The following is a 17,742-nucleotide window of genomic DNA, read 5'->3' as shown; positions in this document are numbered from 1 at the left end:
TTGACACATGTGCAGTTAACTGCCATATTAAGTAGACTCCATGTGGCTGGATGAGTTGCCTTGTTAGGTCACTAAAAGTTGTAGAATGGTTACAGCACAGAAAATACAACAATTTGGCTGGTTGTGCCTTAGCTAGATGTCTGTGAGAACAACTCTGGTAGTTCAACATTCACCAAAATCTTCTTAACTAGTCAACTAGGTATTTATGATAATTTAATTTGATAGGAATTGTACACGGTTATGAGAAACTATCCTATATGAGTAAATTTGAGGAGGTGGTAAACCGGCTTTTAATTGAGATGAGCCATGATAGTATCAAAGGGCAGAGCACTCTCAAGTGGCTGCTACCCCTAGTTCTATTTGCTTATTCAAATGAGTTAATTAGGCACCTTATAAAACTTAAGGTTAAAGGATAGTTCTTAATTCACCTTTTAAGAAAAAGGTAGTTATATTTTTACCAACCATAGGGACTGTGCATTGGAAATTGTGTGCAATATTTTTACGTATGGTATGGGATTTAAAATATACTTATCTAACAAATATCACGTAATCTCCCAGGTAAAGCTCAAATGTGAACCCAGTGTGACATCACAAGTTACCAAGTCAACTGCAAGATCAAAATCATGTTGCCCTGATGTCATAATTATTAGAGGGATGAAAGGAAAATGTTATTTTTTATTTCTAAGCTTTATTTCAAAAAAATATATTAATTTGAGTTATTTTCAGAAAGCTTCCTTGATGCAGCAGGATGTTAAAGAGATATAATCAACTGATTTAGAGGAAAAAAATTCCATCAAACATTTTCATGCCAGGGTACTGAGGGAGTAACAGAGAAGCCAGAAGATTGGAAAGTGGTAAATGTTGATTCCCTTATTCAGGAAAGCCTGTTTAAAAACAATCCCAGTAAAGACAGGTCCGTTAGTTGGACATTAATAGTAGACGAGGTTTTAGGAACATTTTGGAAAGGGAGTGGGGACCAGTGAGAAGAGTCAACAGGTACTTGAAGTGGTTTTTGCTAATTAAGGATAATTAAAATATAAAATAAAACTGAGATGTCAGTGGGGGAGCACTTTGGGGCCAGCGACCATAATTCTATTAGTTTTAAAATAGTGATGGAAAAGGATAGACCAGATCTAAAAGTTGAAGTTCTTATTTGGAGAAAGGCCAATTTTGATGGTATTAGGCAAGAACTTTCAAAAGCTGATTGGAGGCAGATGTTCGCAGGTAGAGGGACAGCTGGAAAATGGGAAGCCTTCAGAAATGAGATAACAAGAATCCAGACAGAGTATATTCCTGTCAGGGTGAAAGGAAAGGCTGGTAGGTATACAGAATGCTGGATGACTAAAGAAATTGAGGGTTTGGTTAAGAAAAAGAAGGAAGCATAAGTCAGGTATAGACAGGATAGATCAAGTGAATCCTTAGAGTATAAAGGAAGTAGGAGTATACTGAAGAGGGAAATCAGGAGGGCAAAACGGGGACATGAGATAGATTTGGCATATAGAATGAAGGAGAATCCAAAGGGATTTTACAAATATATTAAGGACAAAGGGTAACTAGGGAGAGAATGGGGCCCCTCAAAGATCAGCAAGGCAGCCTTTGTGTGGAGCCACAGAAAATGGGGGAGATACTAAATAAATATTTTGCATCAATATTGAGTGTGGAAAAGGATTTGGAAGATAGAGACTGTAGGGAAATAGATGGTGACATCTTGCAAAATGTCCAGATTACAGAGGAGGAAGTGCTGGATGTCTTGAAACGGTTAGGGGGATAAATCCCAAGGACCTGATCAGGTGTACCCTAGAACTCTGTGGAAAGCTAGAGAAGTGATTGGGCCTCTTGCTGAGATATTTGTATCATCGATAGTCACAGGTGAGGTGCTGGAAGACTGGAGGTTGGCAAATGTGGTGCCACTGTTAAAAAGGGCGGTAAAGGCAAGTCAGCGAACTATAGACCAGTGAGCCTGACCTCGGTGGTGGACAAGTTGTTGGAGGGAATCCTGAGGGACAGGATGTACATGTATTTGGAAAGGCAAGGACTTATTTGGGATAGTCAACATGGCTTTGTGCGTGGGAAATCATGTCTTACAAACTTGATTGAGTTTTTTGAACAAGTAACAAAGAAGATTGATGAGGGCAGAGCAGTAGATTTGATCTATATGGACTACAGTAAAGCGTTCGACAAGGTTCCCCATGGGAGACTGAATAGTAAGGTTAGATCTCATGGAATACAGGGAGAACTAGCCATTTGGATGCAGAACTGGCTCAAAGGTAGAAGACAGAGGGTGGTGGTGGAGGGTTGTTTTTCAGACTGGAGGCCCGTGACCAGTGGGGTGCCACAAGGATCGGTGTTGGGCCCTCTACGTTTTGTCATTTACATAAATGATTTGGATGTGAGCATAAGAGGTACGGTTAGTAAGTTTGCAGATGACATCAAAATTGGAGGTGTAGTGGACAGCGAAGCGGGTTACCTCCGATTACAACGGGATCTGGACCAGATGGGCCAATGGGCTGAGAAGTGGCAGATGGAGTTTAATTCAGATAAATGCGAGGTGCTCCATTTTGGGAAAGCAAATCTTAGCAGGACTTATACACTTAATGGTAAGGTCCGAGGGAGTGTTGCTGAACAAAGAGACCTTGGAGTGCAGGTTCATAGCTCCTTGAAAGTAGAATCACAGGTAGATAGGATAGTGAAGAAAGTGTTTGGTATGCTTTCCTTTATTGGTCAGAGTATTGAGTACAGGAGTTGGGAGGTCATGTTCTGGTCTCCCTCCTATCGGAAAGATGTTGTGAAACTTGAAAGGGTTCAGAAAAGATTTACAAGGATGTTGCCAGGGTTGGAGGATCTGAGCTAGAGGGAAAGGCTGAACAGGCTGGGGCTGTTTTCCCTGGAGCGTCAGAGGCTGAGGGGTGACCTTATAGAAGTTTACAAAATTATGGATAGGATAAATAGACAAAGTCTTTTCCCTGGGGTTGGGGAGTCCAGAACTAGAGGGCATAGGTTTAGGGTGAGAGGGGAAAGATATAAAAGAGACCTAAGGGGCAACTTTTTCAAGCAGAGGGTTGTTCATGTATGGAATGAGCTGCCAGAGGATGTGGTGGAGGGCTGGTACAATTGCAAGATTTAAAAGGCATTTGGATGGGTATATGAATAGGAAGGGTTTGGAGGGATATGGGCCAGGTGCTGGCATGTGGGACTAGATTGGGTTGGGACATCTGGTCGGTGTGGACGGGTTGGGCCGCAGGGTCTGTTTCCATGCTGTACATCTCTATGACTCGCCATATTTGTGATAGTTTGCTGAAATAACAGAATAAGTTGATTCAGCGAATGCACAGTTTTTCTGCATGGTTTTTAAGTACCTTGTAAAAGGTTGGTTAACAAAAACTGAGGCTCTTTGAAAAGGAAGATCATTGTTTAGTTGGATGCAAAATTGTCTTACGGTTGAAAGAAAGTGAGCTGAAGTGAATGGTTACTTTTCTGACTGGAAGATGGCAGACTGGTGTTTCTTGAGAGTCAGTTCTGGCACTAGTGCTTCTACCATAGGTAAATGTATTCAATATTATGCAATTCTTTGCTTAGTATGATTTTGATACTTGAAATCTGTTCTGAACCTTTAATTTCGACCTGTTGCAAGGCATGCTCGGTGTGACTATGTTGGCAAATAGTGCACAGAATTTAAGTTGATTAACACAAATATAAAATGCAATAATTAACAAAGGCATTGGGAAAGCAGTCAATTTATTTTGTAACACCAGCTGTTGATTTACAGCAAGCTATGGGCCTTTGTCTTTTGCAGTATTTTGGTGTTTGTTTATTTGATATGAGGACATGTAATGTCAGTTCTTCAATGATAAACAATTTTGGACTAATTCTCCCAAATCCCAAATTGTGGCATTTCTGTCTCATTTGGGGACCACGCAGTATGTTGCTCGTTCATGGTGTGTAATGACTATTACTGTTTGGAGCATAGCTGATTCAGTAGGTATAATGTGGTGCATAGTCTTATTGCGGAATTAAACCACCTTGTACCTAATATTCTCCGAAATATACTATTGTGACACATTTTTAACACATTGCGGTACAGTCCTAACCCAGTTCAATGATTACAAAATAATACCTTAAATTTATAAAAGTAGTAAATAAAACATTGCCTAAAATCAGTTTTTTAATCAGCTAAGAAAGTGAGACATTCTTGAAAAATGATACTTTTTCAGTGATGCATATCAAAAGTCAAAGATGAATTACAGGACATAGTTCTTAAATTGACAGAATCGAGTGGCATGTGTACATTGCATTTTATAATTAAGAATTCTCTTTAAGGTATTTTATAATGCAGCTTTCCAGCAGTCTGTTTTCCTGTCATGTTTCTGTCAAGCAAGGATGCCTTTTAGAAAGTTAAAAATCTCACAACACCAGGTAATAGTCCAACAGGTTTAATTGGAAGCACACTTTTTTTATTTTCAAAAATATACTTAGATCATCAAAATATTTTGATGATCTGTACAATTGGTCATGCCATACATCATCCAAGGAGAAGGAGAATCGACGTTTCGGGCATAAGCCCTTCTTCAGGAATGAGGAGGGTGTGCCAAGCAGGCTAAGATAAAAGGTAGGGACGAGGGACTTGGGGGAGGGGCGTTGGGAAGGAGGTTAAGGTGAGGGTGATAGGCCGGAGAGGGGATGGGGGCGGAGAGGTCGGGAAGATGATTACAGGTCAAGAAGGCGGTGCTGAGTCTGAGGGCTGGGACTGAGAAAAGGTGGGGGGAGGGGAAATGAGGAAGCTGGAGAAATCCGTATTCATCCCCTGTGGCTGGAGTGTTCCTAGGCGGAAGATGAGTCGCTTTTCCTCCAGGCATCGTGTTGCCATGGTCTGGCGATGGAGGAGGCCAAGGACCTGCATGTCCTTGGTGGAGTGGGAGGGGGAGTTAAAGTGTTCAGCCACGGGGCGGTTAGGTTGGTTGGTGCGGGTGTCCCAGAGGTGTTCTCTGAAACGTTCCGCAAGTAGGCGGCCTGTCTGCCCAATGTATAGATGGCCACATTGGGTGCAGCGGATGCAGTAAATGATGTGCGTGGAGGTGCAGGTGAATTTTTGATAGATATTGAAGGATCTCTTGGGGCCTTGGAGGGAAGTGAGGGGGGAGGTGTGGGCGCAAGTTTTGCATTTTTTGCGGTTGCAGGGGAAGGTGCCAGGAGTGGAGGTTGGGTTGGTAGGGGGTGTGGATCTGACAAGGGAGTCGCGGAGAGAGTGGTCTTTCCAGAACGCTGATAGGGGTGGGGAGGGAAATATATCCTTGGTGGTGGGGTCTGTTTGGAGGTGGCGGAAATGACGAAGGATGATCCGATGTATCTGGAGGTTGGTGGGGTGGTAGGTGAGGACCAGTGGGGTTCTTTCCTGATGGCGATTAGAGGGGCGGGGTTCAAGGGTGGAGGAGCGGGGGGTAGAGGAGCGGGAAGTGAAGGAGATGCAGTAGAGAGCATCGTCAACCACGTCTGAGGGGAAATTGCGGTCTTTTAAGAAGGAGGCCATCTGGGTTGTTCGGTACTGGAATTGGTCCTCCTGGGAGCAGATGTGGCGAAGGAATTGGGAATATGAGATGGCGTTTTCACAGGGTGGGAAGGGGTGTAATCTAGGTAGCTGTGGGAGTCGGTTGGTTTATATTATCCGTCCGTGTTGAGTTGGTAGTCCGAGATAGAGATGGAGAGGTCTAGGAAGGGGAGGGAGAAGTCTGAAACGGTCCAGGTAAATTTGAGGTCGGGGTGGAAGGTGTTAGTAAAGTGGATAAACTGTTCAACCTCGTGGGAGCACGAGGTAATGCCGATACAGTCATCAATGTAGCGGAGCAAAAGGTAGGGGGTGGTGCCAGTGTTCTCTTTCTTATGTTCTTCAGTGTTTGGGAATTTTAACACTATTATCCTATTACATAATTAGTTTTTGTTTTTTACTGTCAAAGAAACTGCGTACTTATCAAATAATCTCCACAATGTCAAAAGAGACATAAGAGCCACCTAGTCTGCACGGACCCTCCAAAGAAAATCACCCCCAAACTTGGTCCCTGACCCTCTCCGCATAACCTCACATTTTACAATGGCCAATTGACCTAACCTACACATCTTTGGACTGTGGGAGCAAACTGGAGTGCCTGGGGGAAATCCACGCAGAGAATATGCAAACTCCATACAGACAGTCACCTGAGGCTGAACTGAATATGGCTCCCTGACGCTGTGCGGCAGCAGTGTTAGCCACTGAGCCACAGTGCCATCCAAAATTGGCTTATTGTTATCAGTTTGCTGTGTTAATGCTAATTTTTAAATGAAGACCTGATTTCATTGTGGCGTAATGAAGAGTCTCCAGTGTATTGTTTTGTGTTGTTCACCATTCAATTGGATGTAATAGCTGAGTTTATAAGTCCCGTTGCATTTTGTGATTTCATAATGAAAATGCTCATTGATTTGTTGTGATCTCAAATATTGGGCTTTATGATGAAATGCCTGTCATCAAATGAACAGCATTCTAATTATTGTAAACGTTGTTATTTTTCAGCAATCAAATCATTACTCAGTTTTTCAAACCAGATTCAGACAGAGGTTAGTATTCAGCAATTAGTTTATGACTACTTGATGTTTCGTTGATATAGCTGTGCATTTGAATGTTACGTGAAGTATCTCAATTGTACAAACTGTATTTAATTGATTTGAATGCCATTCTTTCTGAAAAATTGAAAAACTGGTTTGAATAGAACTTAGAGGTTGTTTTATTGCGTAACTTAAGATTTGAGGCTGCCACACAGGTAAGTATTGGACGGATATTTTTTATTTTGTAGGAAATGAAGCATGTTTGTTTTGGGTTTGTCTGTCAGTGTTTTTATTTCATTCAATGCCTCTGAAGTGCAGTCACTACTTGGAGATATGTTGAATTCTGTAGGATTCAGAAAATAATTATAAAAATAGGAATACTATTTTGCGGGCATGCAGCCAAATTCTGAATTTGCCCTCTGTGTTGGGCAGAATTACAGATTTTGAAGGATGCTGAAAATCATTCAACCTTTCTTAATTTTGATCATCCAGTGAGATGCTGCATTGCTGAGAGTGTGGTGCTGGAAAAGCACAGCAGGTCAGGCAGCATCTGAGGAGCAGGAGGATCAATGTTTCAGGCATAAGCCCTTCATCAGGAATGACGAATTGCTGCATTGCACCAATACATATAACATCTATAATGAAGAAGCAAACTTAGAACAAAAACCATAATTTGTCTTCCAAGAAGATAACTTAGTTTTCCAAAATTTTCCAAATCCTCATGCTGTTATTACCTGAGCCCTTACTACATTTGTGGGCTTCCTTGCTATTTGTAGCAATAACACCACCTTACCAATTACAGAGTGCTAAAAAAACTTATCTCCACCTTTTAATATGAAAAAGAACTGAATTGGATACTCAGTAAAAAGATTCCTCTTTGCCTACTCAATTCCTCCTTTTACTACCTCCTGTTTCTCCCCTTGCTCCATCTTTCCTCCCATTGTGACATAAGGCTGACACAGTGCCTATGACCCTTCAGTCTCTGCGATGTCACAATTGGCTCATGTTTATATTTTCCTGCCAATCGTAACGTTTCAGTCCCAACTGACCTGGCCTTGTGTGGATGGATGATGGACATGGAAGAAGGTGTTCAGGCCCATGGGACCCTGGACTGAATATTGAGTTCAATAATAATCCATCCCTTATTCTGCCTAACTGCTGTGTTTTCTCTCTCTCTCTCTCTCTCCACCTCCCTCTGACTTTTCACTGCTTATACCATCTTTTCAAGCCACCATTAGTTCTGAAGAAGGGATCGTTGGATCCAAAACGTTAACTCTTGTTTTCTCTCCACAGATGCTGAGGTTCTCCAGCAATTTCGGTTTCTGTTCAGATTTCTACTATCTGTAGTTTTTTTTAAGGTGCTTTCTAAATTGTTTATTTTAAAGCAGATGTTTAATTGCTGTTGTTTCTTTGTCTCCCATTATCAGTTCTTCTGTTTCGGACTAGGACTCTACACTTTCACTCACAACTTGACTGATCTTTTGCTTCTTAAGTACTTTAAGAAGCTCTTAGACTTTATTCCTTGCATCTTAACACTCTGTTTGCCCTGTTAATTGCTTTATCTTCCTTAGCTGAATTCTTAATTGCTCCCAAACCTCAGGCTTACTGCTTTCTCTAGCAACTTCATGTGACTCCTCTTTGGATCTAATCGTATCCTTCGTTTCTTTTATTAGCCATAGTTGGGCCATGTTTCAGTTGTGCTCTTTTGCCCAAATTGAGTGTATAGTTGTGATGTATGTAATCATTCCTTAATTATTAACCATTACTTCTATGTCGTCATGGCTTTTATGAAGTTATCCAGTGTATTGCAGGCCTCCTCCCCAACCCCTCTGCTCCCCCTTTGTTTAGACTTCGGTTCCATATTTCGGGTTGGACTGCGGTACCTTCTAGCCCATCGTTGTTTCCCTCACATTTTTCTCCCGGCTCAGGTTCTTGTGCCCCTGCTGTTGTAGTTTATACTCTTCCCCATAGTACTTGTGAAACCTCCGAGAAGAAATTGGATCCCCTTCCTGCAGGGGCACAGCCCATCCAAGTTGTGCTCATGCCATCTTGCTAATATTGATTTCAGTGCATCAAGAATCTAAATTCTGCCCTCCTACACGATTCTCTCCAGCCATGCTTTCAAAACCACTCTATTCCACTAATCCTGATCTCTGAGCACATAGCACCTGGACGAGTCCTGACATAAGTATATTTGATGTCTGTGGTCTTAATTTATTTCTTAACTAAAGTTTTGCTTTCACAACCTCACCCTCTTCCTACTTTAGGTAGTTGGTATCAACATGGAACACCTCTCCAGTCTAGGATAGCTAGGTGTTTGTTTTTGACCAGAGCAGACTCGAGAAGGCCTTTTTCTGTGGTATAGGTCTCTATGACTATTTCTGTTCTGTTTCTTCCTTCAGAATGTCCTGCAGCTGCTCAAACCATGCTTGGCCCTAGCACTGGGAAATAAGCATACCATCCTACAGTCACATCAGCTGCAGAAATATCCAAATGTTTTCCTTTGAATAAAATCCCCTGTCATTATTGCTTGTGGGCAATCTTGAGTTTTTTTTTTGTTTTCTGTGATCGCACTTTTGAGTATCTTCAAAGCTCATCCCTCCTGTGCAGCTATTGATTGGCAGAGCAGACATGATTGCTGAATGACCTACTTGGCTCCTCAATCTTAATGGTCGATTCAACACTTGGTGCCCATGAGGGTAACGATCAAAAAAGAACACCTCCCTCCTCTTCTGTCCAAACTCTCCTCTCTCTAAATTTGGTCCTATGATGCAGTGTGGTAACTATGACAACACTTCTCTTATTTATACTGCTGGATTTGGATCACAGTTCTTTCAGGCATTTACAAAGAACAGTTAAGACTTGACTGATCTTACCTGCTCTGTAGCAGATACCTTGGTTTACTTGATTGGGGCCTGCTACCAAGTCTAAATTCACTTTAGACTTCAAGCAATGATAGGGTTAGGTTTAGTGACACGTAAAGTGCAGGTACGCATTCCTTGATTTCATATAAGGTTAACTTTTCAAAAATTTAAAGCTTTTCACTCCCTTTTCACTAATTCAATCTAATCACTCTGCACTGGAACACCAGTCTCCAGCTCTCTGTGTTTAAGATATTGCTTAAATGCTAACTCTTTGACCAAGATTTGTCTTAATATCTATCTTTTCCTTTGGATCAGTGTTACTTGTTGTCTGATTATGAACCTGTAAAATGCCAAGGGATATCTTGCAATATTAAAGGCATTATGTCAATGTTCCATTCAATATTGTGCTTGTGAGTAATTGTAAAATTTCTGGAAAATAGTTTGGTTTTGTACTCATGTCTTTTCTCCTTTAACTTTTGGTTTCTCCTTTTGTTCCATGTAGGGAAGGATAGATTAATTTTGGGGTCACCTCGAAGAGGTGAAGCAGGTGGCACTTCTGTATTGCAGAATGCTGAACCATTCCGCAGCCACAAGAAACCTTCATTTAAATCTAAACGGTCTGTGCACTTGCCCTCATCACCTCAGAGGAGCCCTGTGCTTGAGGCTTTTATGAAGGGTGCCTTAAAGTCGGACAAAAGGGAAAGCATGGGAGGTGTAGTTAAATGCCAGGTAACTCAGCATCCTGGCTCTCCTCGAGTAATCGTGCGAAGACTGTTTTTACCTTCAAGCCCATGTCCCTCGGAGGGTATTGTCGTACTGGATCAAGGGAAAAATGTTAAACAGTCATCGAACTCCAAAGTGACCTCTGCAACACAAAGATTAAGTTCCAAATGTGACACAGGTGAATATCAAACAACTGCCTTGCGGCGAAGTGCTCTCCCAAACCACCGAATAATGCTGCCACCAGAATCACTGGATGTTTTGAAGAATTCTAATCGTAGAAACAGCTCAGAAAGTGAACTGCGCATTATGAGACCTCGCTTATCTCTGAGAAGGCTGCAACATCAGCATAGTTTGGATAATTCCCTTCAGGCCTATAAAAAGGCGCGAGAGCTACGGAAACTCAAGGGCATGCAAAAAGGAAACCATTCTTCAACCAGTCCTTTCTCAGGGGGCCCTGTAAATCAGGCAAGTTGAGTAACCTAACCTAGCCAACCCAACCTGGTGGTGGTTGTTCCTTCTCTCTTCTGTATGTTTGTCAGCCACTTGATCGGTGTAATGTTCCTGATTTTGACTCGCTGAAAGCTGCATCATCATAAATGCTGTTATGTGGTTGTGGACTTGAGTTCATTGATGTGTTAATAATGTAATATTGACCAGAATCATCATTTTGCATCACAACAATTTTCTGTCCTCCTTGAGTATCTGGCTTCTTGTTGCTTTCTTATCCTCTTCCTTAGTTTGGAAATGCAAGCCTTGTTGTAAATAATTATTGTCAGGTTGGATACTATTGGTTCACCAAGACTTAATCTGTCATCTTCCTGTTTCGCTGTTCATTCTGTATTGCAGACCCATTACAGGATACTTTGGTGCATTGTTCTGTTCATGCCATGATATGGTTTAATTTGTGTGTAAAGTAAACAGAGTATGTAATGGCAAGATGTATTGGATTGTAATTTGAGGATAGTTGAGGCATCCATGACTCCAGTGATAGAGAAACAATGATTTAGACAGTAATCTGCTCACATAAAACCAGGTATAAAAACCTAAATTGCGGAGGGGATAAAACACAGGTCTGGTAGCTTCTGTGTGAAGATTAAATGGCAAAGGATTTGATTGGGCAGGTACTAACCCTTTGAGTCAAACTCTTCTGCTCTTTAATGTCTTTGATCTATCACCCTAGCACTGACTTTTTAAAAAAATCCTCCATTATTTGCACAAAACATATCCTTCCACCCTGTCTTTTCTGGTGAACAGTCATCAACCAGAAATGTTAAGCTTTTTGTTTCTCTCACCATAGATGCTGCTGGACTTGCCGGATATTTCTCATATTTTCTGCTCTAATTTCCAATTTCTGGCATCTGTCGTCATTTGCTTTTGCTGTAGAGTAGTGTGTCCTTTTACATTAAGAGCAAATAGAATTTTAGTTTATACTTTTTTATATCCTCCCAATGTTGTGGAAGTTTCTTTTTACCTCAAAGCTACAATTTTCAGATTCTTGTTGAGATTTAATTAATGAATTATGGGTTCCCACATACTGAATTTCAACAACTTGGGGTTTCCAACCCTCTGTTTTTGTTTGAAAGATGTAATATTAAAGCTGCTTCACAGACCTCATGTACTGTCCCTTTGTTGCTCCTTATTAAGTGATTTTAAAGTGTATGGGTAGTTGCACCATAGTAAATGTTTCCCTGTATTTACTGATATAGTTCTGGTGAATATAGAGTGTACTTCCTCAATTTAAGTGAGTTTTGCGAAGATGTGTAGCTCTGGTTGAGGTTTTGGATATAGGTTTGCTCGCTGAGCTGGAAGGTTCATTTTCAGACATTTCATCACCACACGAGGTAACATCATTGAACCTCCTCAGTATATTTGGAAAGGAGATAACCCAAGTCTGTTAATTATTTAATTTTGGGCCTGTTTGACATTTCAGAATAACGGAGCATTTGAACATCTTGACCAATCTAAGCTATATTAAATGTTTTGTGAATTTTATATAATTTATGTATATCTGTTGGAGGTAACACCTCACTTTGTTTCTTTAGCTATGGGAAAGATCAGGCTTAAAGCCGCCTTTGTAATCATTGGGAGGCTTGGCTTGTAGCATTCTTACAGTCTCTTTCTTTTGGTTTCTGCAGGCTGCCTTGAGGAGAACGTATTCTGTACCTTCAACATCATTAACAGGTACCAAAAGGAATCGCAGCCAAATTCAGAATTGATTTTTATTTACATGTCTTAATGTAATAATATTTGAGTTGTAAAAGACCATGTGTGACATCAGCCCCTTAAAGCTTCACCACATTCATGCGGCAAGTAAAAATCTTCTTCCAGTAAAGGCTAAAATTCCAAGAGGCTGCTTAATAGCCTACTGCAGTTTCATGTTAGCCGTCACAGACTTATTGATGAAGTTCCTTTGTACACCTGCACTCTCCACCCACTTGTATGACACTATCAATACTCTGCACAGTTGTTTCGCCTTCCACAGTGGATAATCGAACATTTGTTTCCATATTATATTCCTTCTACCATGTTTTACCTATCTTGTCCAAATCCACGCGAAGCCACAGAACAAATTCCTTACGACACACATTCCCACTTAGCTCTCTATAGAGTCATAGAGATGTACAGCACGGAAACAGACCCTTCAGTCCACCTTGTCTGTGCCAACTAGATATCCCAACCCAACCTAGTCCCACCTGCCAGCACCTGGCCCATATTCTTCCAAACCCTTCCTATTCATATACCCATCCAGATGCCTTTTAAATGTTGTAATTGTACCAGCCTCCACCACATCCTCTGGCAGCTTATTCCACACATGCACCACCCTCTGCGTGAAAACGTTGCCCCTTAGGTTCCTTTTGTATCTTTCCCCTCTCACCCTAAACCTGTGCCCTCTAGTTCTGGACTCCCCGATCCCAGGGAAAAGATTTTGCCTATTTACCCTACCCATGCCGCTCATAATTTTGTAAACCTCAATAAGGTCACCCCTCAGCCTCCGATGCTTCAGGGAAAACAGCCCCAGCCTGTTCAACCTCTTCCTATTGCTCAAATCCTCAAACTCTGGCAGCATCCTTGTAAATCTTTTCTGAACCTTTTCGGAAAGATGTTGTGAAACTTGATAGGAAGGAGACCAGAAGCAATATTCCAACAGTGGCCTAACCGAAGTCCAGTACAGCCGCAACATAACCTCCGAACCCCTGTACTCAATACTCTGACCAATAAAAGGAAATCATACCAAACGCCTTCAATATCCTATCTACCCTGCGACTCCACTTTCAAGGAGCTATGAACCTGCACTCCAAGGTCTCTTTGTTCAGCAACACTCCCGAGGTCCTTACCATTAAGTGTATAAGTCCTGCTAAGATTTGCTTTCCCAAAATGCAGCCCCTCACATTTATCTAAATCAAACGCCATCTGCCACTTCTCAGCCCATTGGCCCATCTGATCAAGATCCCATTGTAATCTGAGGTAACCTTCGCTGTCCACTGCATCTCTAATTTTGGTGTCATCTGCAAACTTACTAACTATACGAGTTTTGAGAAGATTTGTAGGTCAGGTTGAGGTTCTGGATGTAGGTTTGTTTGCTGAGCTGGAAGATTTGTTTCCAGAAGTTTCATCACCCTACTAGGTAACATGTTCAGTGGGCCTCAGGTGAAGCACTGCTCATAAGTCCTGCTTTCTATTTATATGCTTGGGTTTCTTTGGGTTTGTGATGTCATTTCCTGTGATGAAGTCTCCCCTTTTTCTCAGGAGGTGGTAGATGGGATCTAGCTCGATGTGTTTATTGATTGGAATTCCTAGAAGTATGGCATTTCAACCGGAACACTCTTAACAAACACATCGAGTTAGACCTCATCTACCACTCCGAGAAAAAGAATAGGAAGTCACTTCACAGGAAATGACATCACCAACCCAAAGAAACCTAAACATATAAATAGAAAGCAGGATTTATCAGCAGTGCTTTGCCTAAGGCCCACTGAACATGTTACCTAGTAGGGTGACGAAACGTCTGGAACTGAACCTTCCAGCTCAGCGAGCAAACTTACCCATTACTATGCTCACATCCAAGTCATTTATATAAATGTCGAAAAGTAGAGGACCCAGCACTGATCCTTGTGGCACTCCACTGGTCATAGACCTCTAGTCTGGAAAAGCAATCCTCCATCACCACTCTGTCTTCTACCTTTGAACCAGTTCTGGATCCAAATGGCTAGTTCTCCCTATATTCCATGAGATCTAACCTTACTCACCAGTCTCCCAATGGGGAACCTTTTTGAACGCCTTACTGTAGTCCATATAGATCACAGCTACCGCTCTGCCCTCATCAATTCTCTTTGTTACTTCTTCAAAAAACTCAATCAAGTTTGTGAGTCATGATTTCCCATGCACAAAGCCACTTTGACTATCCCTAATCAGTCCTTGCCTTTCCAAATACATGTACATCCTGTCCCTCAGGATTCCCTCCAACAACTTGCCCACCACTGAGGTCAGGCTCACCGGTCTATAGTTCCCTGGCTTGTCCTTACACCTTTCTTAAATAGTGGCACCATATTAGCCAACCTCCCGTCTTCCGGCACCTCACGTGTGACTATTAATGATACAAATATCTCATCTGCAACTTTGGAAATGTTACATTTGGTCCCCACCTCCAAATAATTGATGTGTCTTGTGAGCAGCTGAAGCCCAAGTATCCTAGTGGTACCCACCAGTGTCAGCTTGCCATCATGAGGATAATCCATTTATTCCTTGTCTCTGGTTTCTGTCTGTTCGTCGATCATTAATCCATGCCAGTATGTTGTCGCCTATCCCAATTGCTTTAACATTTTCTAATTACCCTCTTGTGGGGGACTGTATCAAAAATCTTCTGAAAGTCAAACGTATACTACGCCCATTGACTCTTTTATCAATTGTATCAGTAACTTCAAAAAAAAAACCTCATGCAGGAAAACTCAAAACAAAGCCCCATCAGGTCCTGGGGTTTATCAACTGATTTATTTATTGTCATGTGGACTGAAATACAGTGAAAAGCTTTGTTTATGAGCAGTGCAGACAGATCATAGTAAGCAAGGGTGTACAGGTCAGAAAGACTTGGAAGCATATCGGTTGCATTGCACAGGCTGTGCACTAGGCGAGTGCAAGATTAACAAAGTCAGCATTATCTGAGGCTGTTTCATCAGTTTAATAACAGCTGGGAAGAAGCTGTTCCTGAACCTGCTGGGGTGTGCGTTCAGGCTTCTGTATTTTCTGCCTGACTGAAGAGTTTGTAGGAGATCATTACCTGGGTGCGATGGGTCTTTGATGACGTTGGCAGCTTTCTGAGGCAGTAAGCCAAATCAATGGATGCCCCTTGAGCTTTGTATTTTACTGTGATATTCTGATTTGTGCTCATTTCCCTCCGCTCCTTACTCTCCCTAAACAACTTAGATCTCTAGTTCTGGGAGATTTTTGGTGTGCTCAGCGAAAACAGAAATAAACTTATCATTTAGCTTCCCTACCTTTTTTTTCTTTTACCCATGATAAATGCTCCTGACTGGCCTTTAATAGATTTACATTCACATAAGCCAAATCTTTCCTTTTCATACATCTGTTGAAGCTTTCACAGTTTGTTTTTATGTTTGTTGCTAGGTTGAATTTGTATTCTATTCTACTTTTCCTTATTGGTTTCTTGGTCTGGCTTTGTACTCTTTAAACCTCCTAATTCTCAGAATTACTGCCAATTCTGGCAACTTTATAAGTCTTTTCTTTTAATCTTATGCAATCCTGGACTGGTTTTGTTCACCACAGTTAATTGATCATTTTTGAGTTTTTGCACCATGGAAGAATGTTTAGTTGATGTAGTGTTCATTGCATTTGTAGATTATATTAAATCATGCCTTTTATTGAATTTTCTCAATCCACTTCCGCCAACTTGTACCTCCTGTGCCATTATTCAAATTTAACACCCTTGCTTCAGAATAAGCTACCTCACATTAAAATTTAATTTAAAAGTCTATCACGTTATGGTCACTCATCCCTGTAGGTTCTTTTGCAACAAGCTTGTTAATTCGCCCTTTCTCATAAACATAATTTTAGATCTAAAATAGCACATCCTCCTAGTTGGTTCTCCAGAATACTGATTAGATTATTTAGTGTGGAAGCAGGCCCTTCGTCCCAACAAGTCCACACCGACCCGCCGAAGCGCAACCCACCCAGACCCAATCCCCTACATTTACCCCTTCACCTAACACTACAGGTAATTTAGCATGGCAAATTCACCTAACTTGCACGTCTTTGGACTGTGGGAGGAAACCGGAGCACCCGGAGGAAACCCACGCAGACAGGGGGCGAACGTGCAAACTCCACGCAGTCAGTTGCCTGAGGCGGGAATTTAATCCAGGTCTCTGGCGCTGTGAGGCAGCAGTGCTAGTCACCGTGCTGCCCACTGCTTTGGAAATTCCAGAAACCTGTACTTCACATTATTTCGTGCTCAATTAGTTTACCCTGTCTCAATGCTGGGAGAAAGTGAGGACTGCAGATGCTGGCAATCAGAGTCACGAGTGTGTTGCTGAAAAAGCACAGCAGGTCAGGCAGCCTCCGAGGAGCAGGAGAATCAACGTTTCTGGCATTAGCCCTTTATCTAGTCTACTTCGACAACTCATGTCTCTGCTCTTGCTTTACAGCCCTTGCTTAGCAATGTGCTTGGTTCTATATTTTCCATAGGTGAATTCATACATTACCATTCATTAAACTACCTCTGGGTAGATGATCACTTAATTTTCACTAAGGTACTCAACATTCCCTAAAATCCCCATTAACCATGGTGAGCTGAGCTGCCCTCATTCTTCAGGAGCAAATTACTGCAGATACTGGAAACTGTGCCAAAAGCAAAAACTGTCAGAGATGACAGCAGGAGAAAGTGAGGACTGCAGATGCTGGAGATCAGAGCTGAAAAATGTGTTGCTGGAAAAGCAACCTGCTGCGCTTTTCCAGCAACACATTTTTCAGAGATGACAGCAGGTCAGCCAACTTCCATGGAGAGAGAACAATCTAACGTTTAACACGAAATGTTAGCTTGCTCTCTGTCTCCATGGGTGCTGCCTGACCTGCTGTGATCTCTGGCATTTTTTTGTTTTCAGTCATTTTTGTTCTTTGAGAATCTGAAAGCTGCTAAGCTTCTCACTTTTGCAGAGTTCAGGTTTTAGAGGATCAGAATAGTGTCATCTGTTTGCTACTTACTGACGTAATTCAGTTCTCATACTTAAATCAAATCCATTATGTCTTTGCTTTTCGTTTGTTTTAATAATTCCCATGCTTACTGAATTGCATTGACTCCCCGTCAGAATATGCACGGATTTTAAAATTCTCATTTATTTGAATCACTTCCTGGCTTCTCTATTTCTGTAACAATCAGCCGTTTCTGCATTTCTCCAATATTGTCCTTTTGAGCATTGCTGATTTTAGCTGTACCACCATTGGCAGATGTAAGGCCAACTGAATAACCCTAAGCCTCTTTACCTCTCTCTCCTTCTCTCAGATACTTATTAAAGTATTGACTAAATTTGATTATTTTCACCATGGTGCTTGTCACCAGTCCTAACCAGGACTCGGG

The 17,742-nt window shown here is 41.6% G+C and overlaps 1 protein-coding gene across 4 annotated transcripts in view; it reads left to right on the top strand.

Annotated features, from left to right (window-relative positions):
- Positions 1 to 17,742, top strand: part of slf2 (SMC5/6 complex localization factor 2) — a 113,784-nt gene that overhangs the window by 40,886 nt on the left and 55,156 nt on the right. For 2 of the 4 annotated variants that reach the window (XM_043713065.2, XM_087998719.1), the window contains exons 2-4: positions 6,539 to 6,582; positions 9,937 to 10,622; positions 12,293 to 12,338. In XM_043713065.2, the coding sequence (XP_043569000.2) occupies positions 6,539 to 6,582; positions 9,937 to 10,622; positions 12,293 to 12,338 (776 nt within the window). Of the gene's footprint in view, positions 1 to 6,538; positions 6,583 to 7,875; positions 7,929 to 9,936; positions 10,623 to 12,292; positions 12,339 to 17,742 lie in introns of those variants that run through there. The other 2 variants (XM_087998721.1, XM_087998720.1) reach the window with 2 other exon arrangements.

Source organism: Chiloscyllium plagiosum, unplaced genomic scaffold, assembly GCF_037043375.1.
Source record: "Chiloscyllium plagiosum isolate Xiang-an unplaced genomic scaffold, Cpla_swu_hap1 HiC_scaffold_22, whole genome shotgun sequence".
Classification (NCBI taxonomy): Eukaryota; Metazoa; Chordata; class Chondrichthyes; order Orectolobiformes; family Hemiscylliidae; genus Chiloscyllium; species Chiloscyllium plagiosum.
The sequence above is the reverse complement of the archived record's forward strand: the minus strand, read 5'-3'. Positions and strand labels throughout refer to the sequence as shown.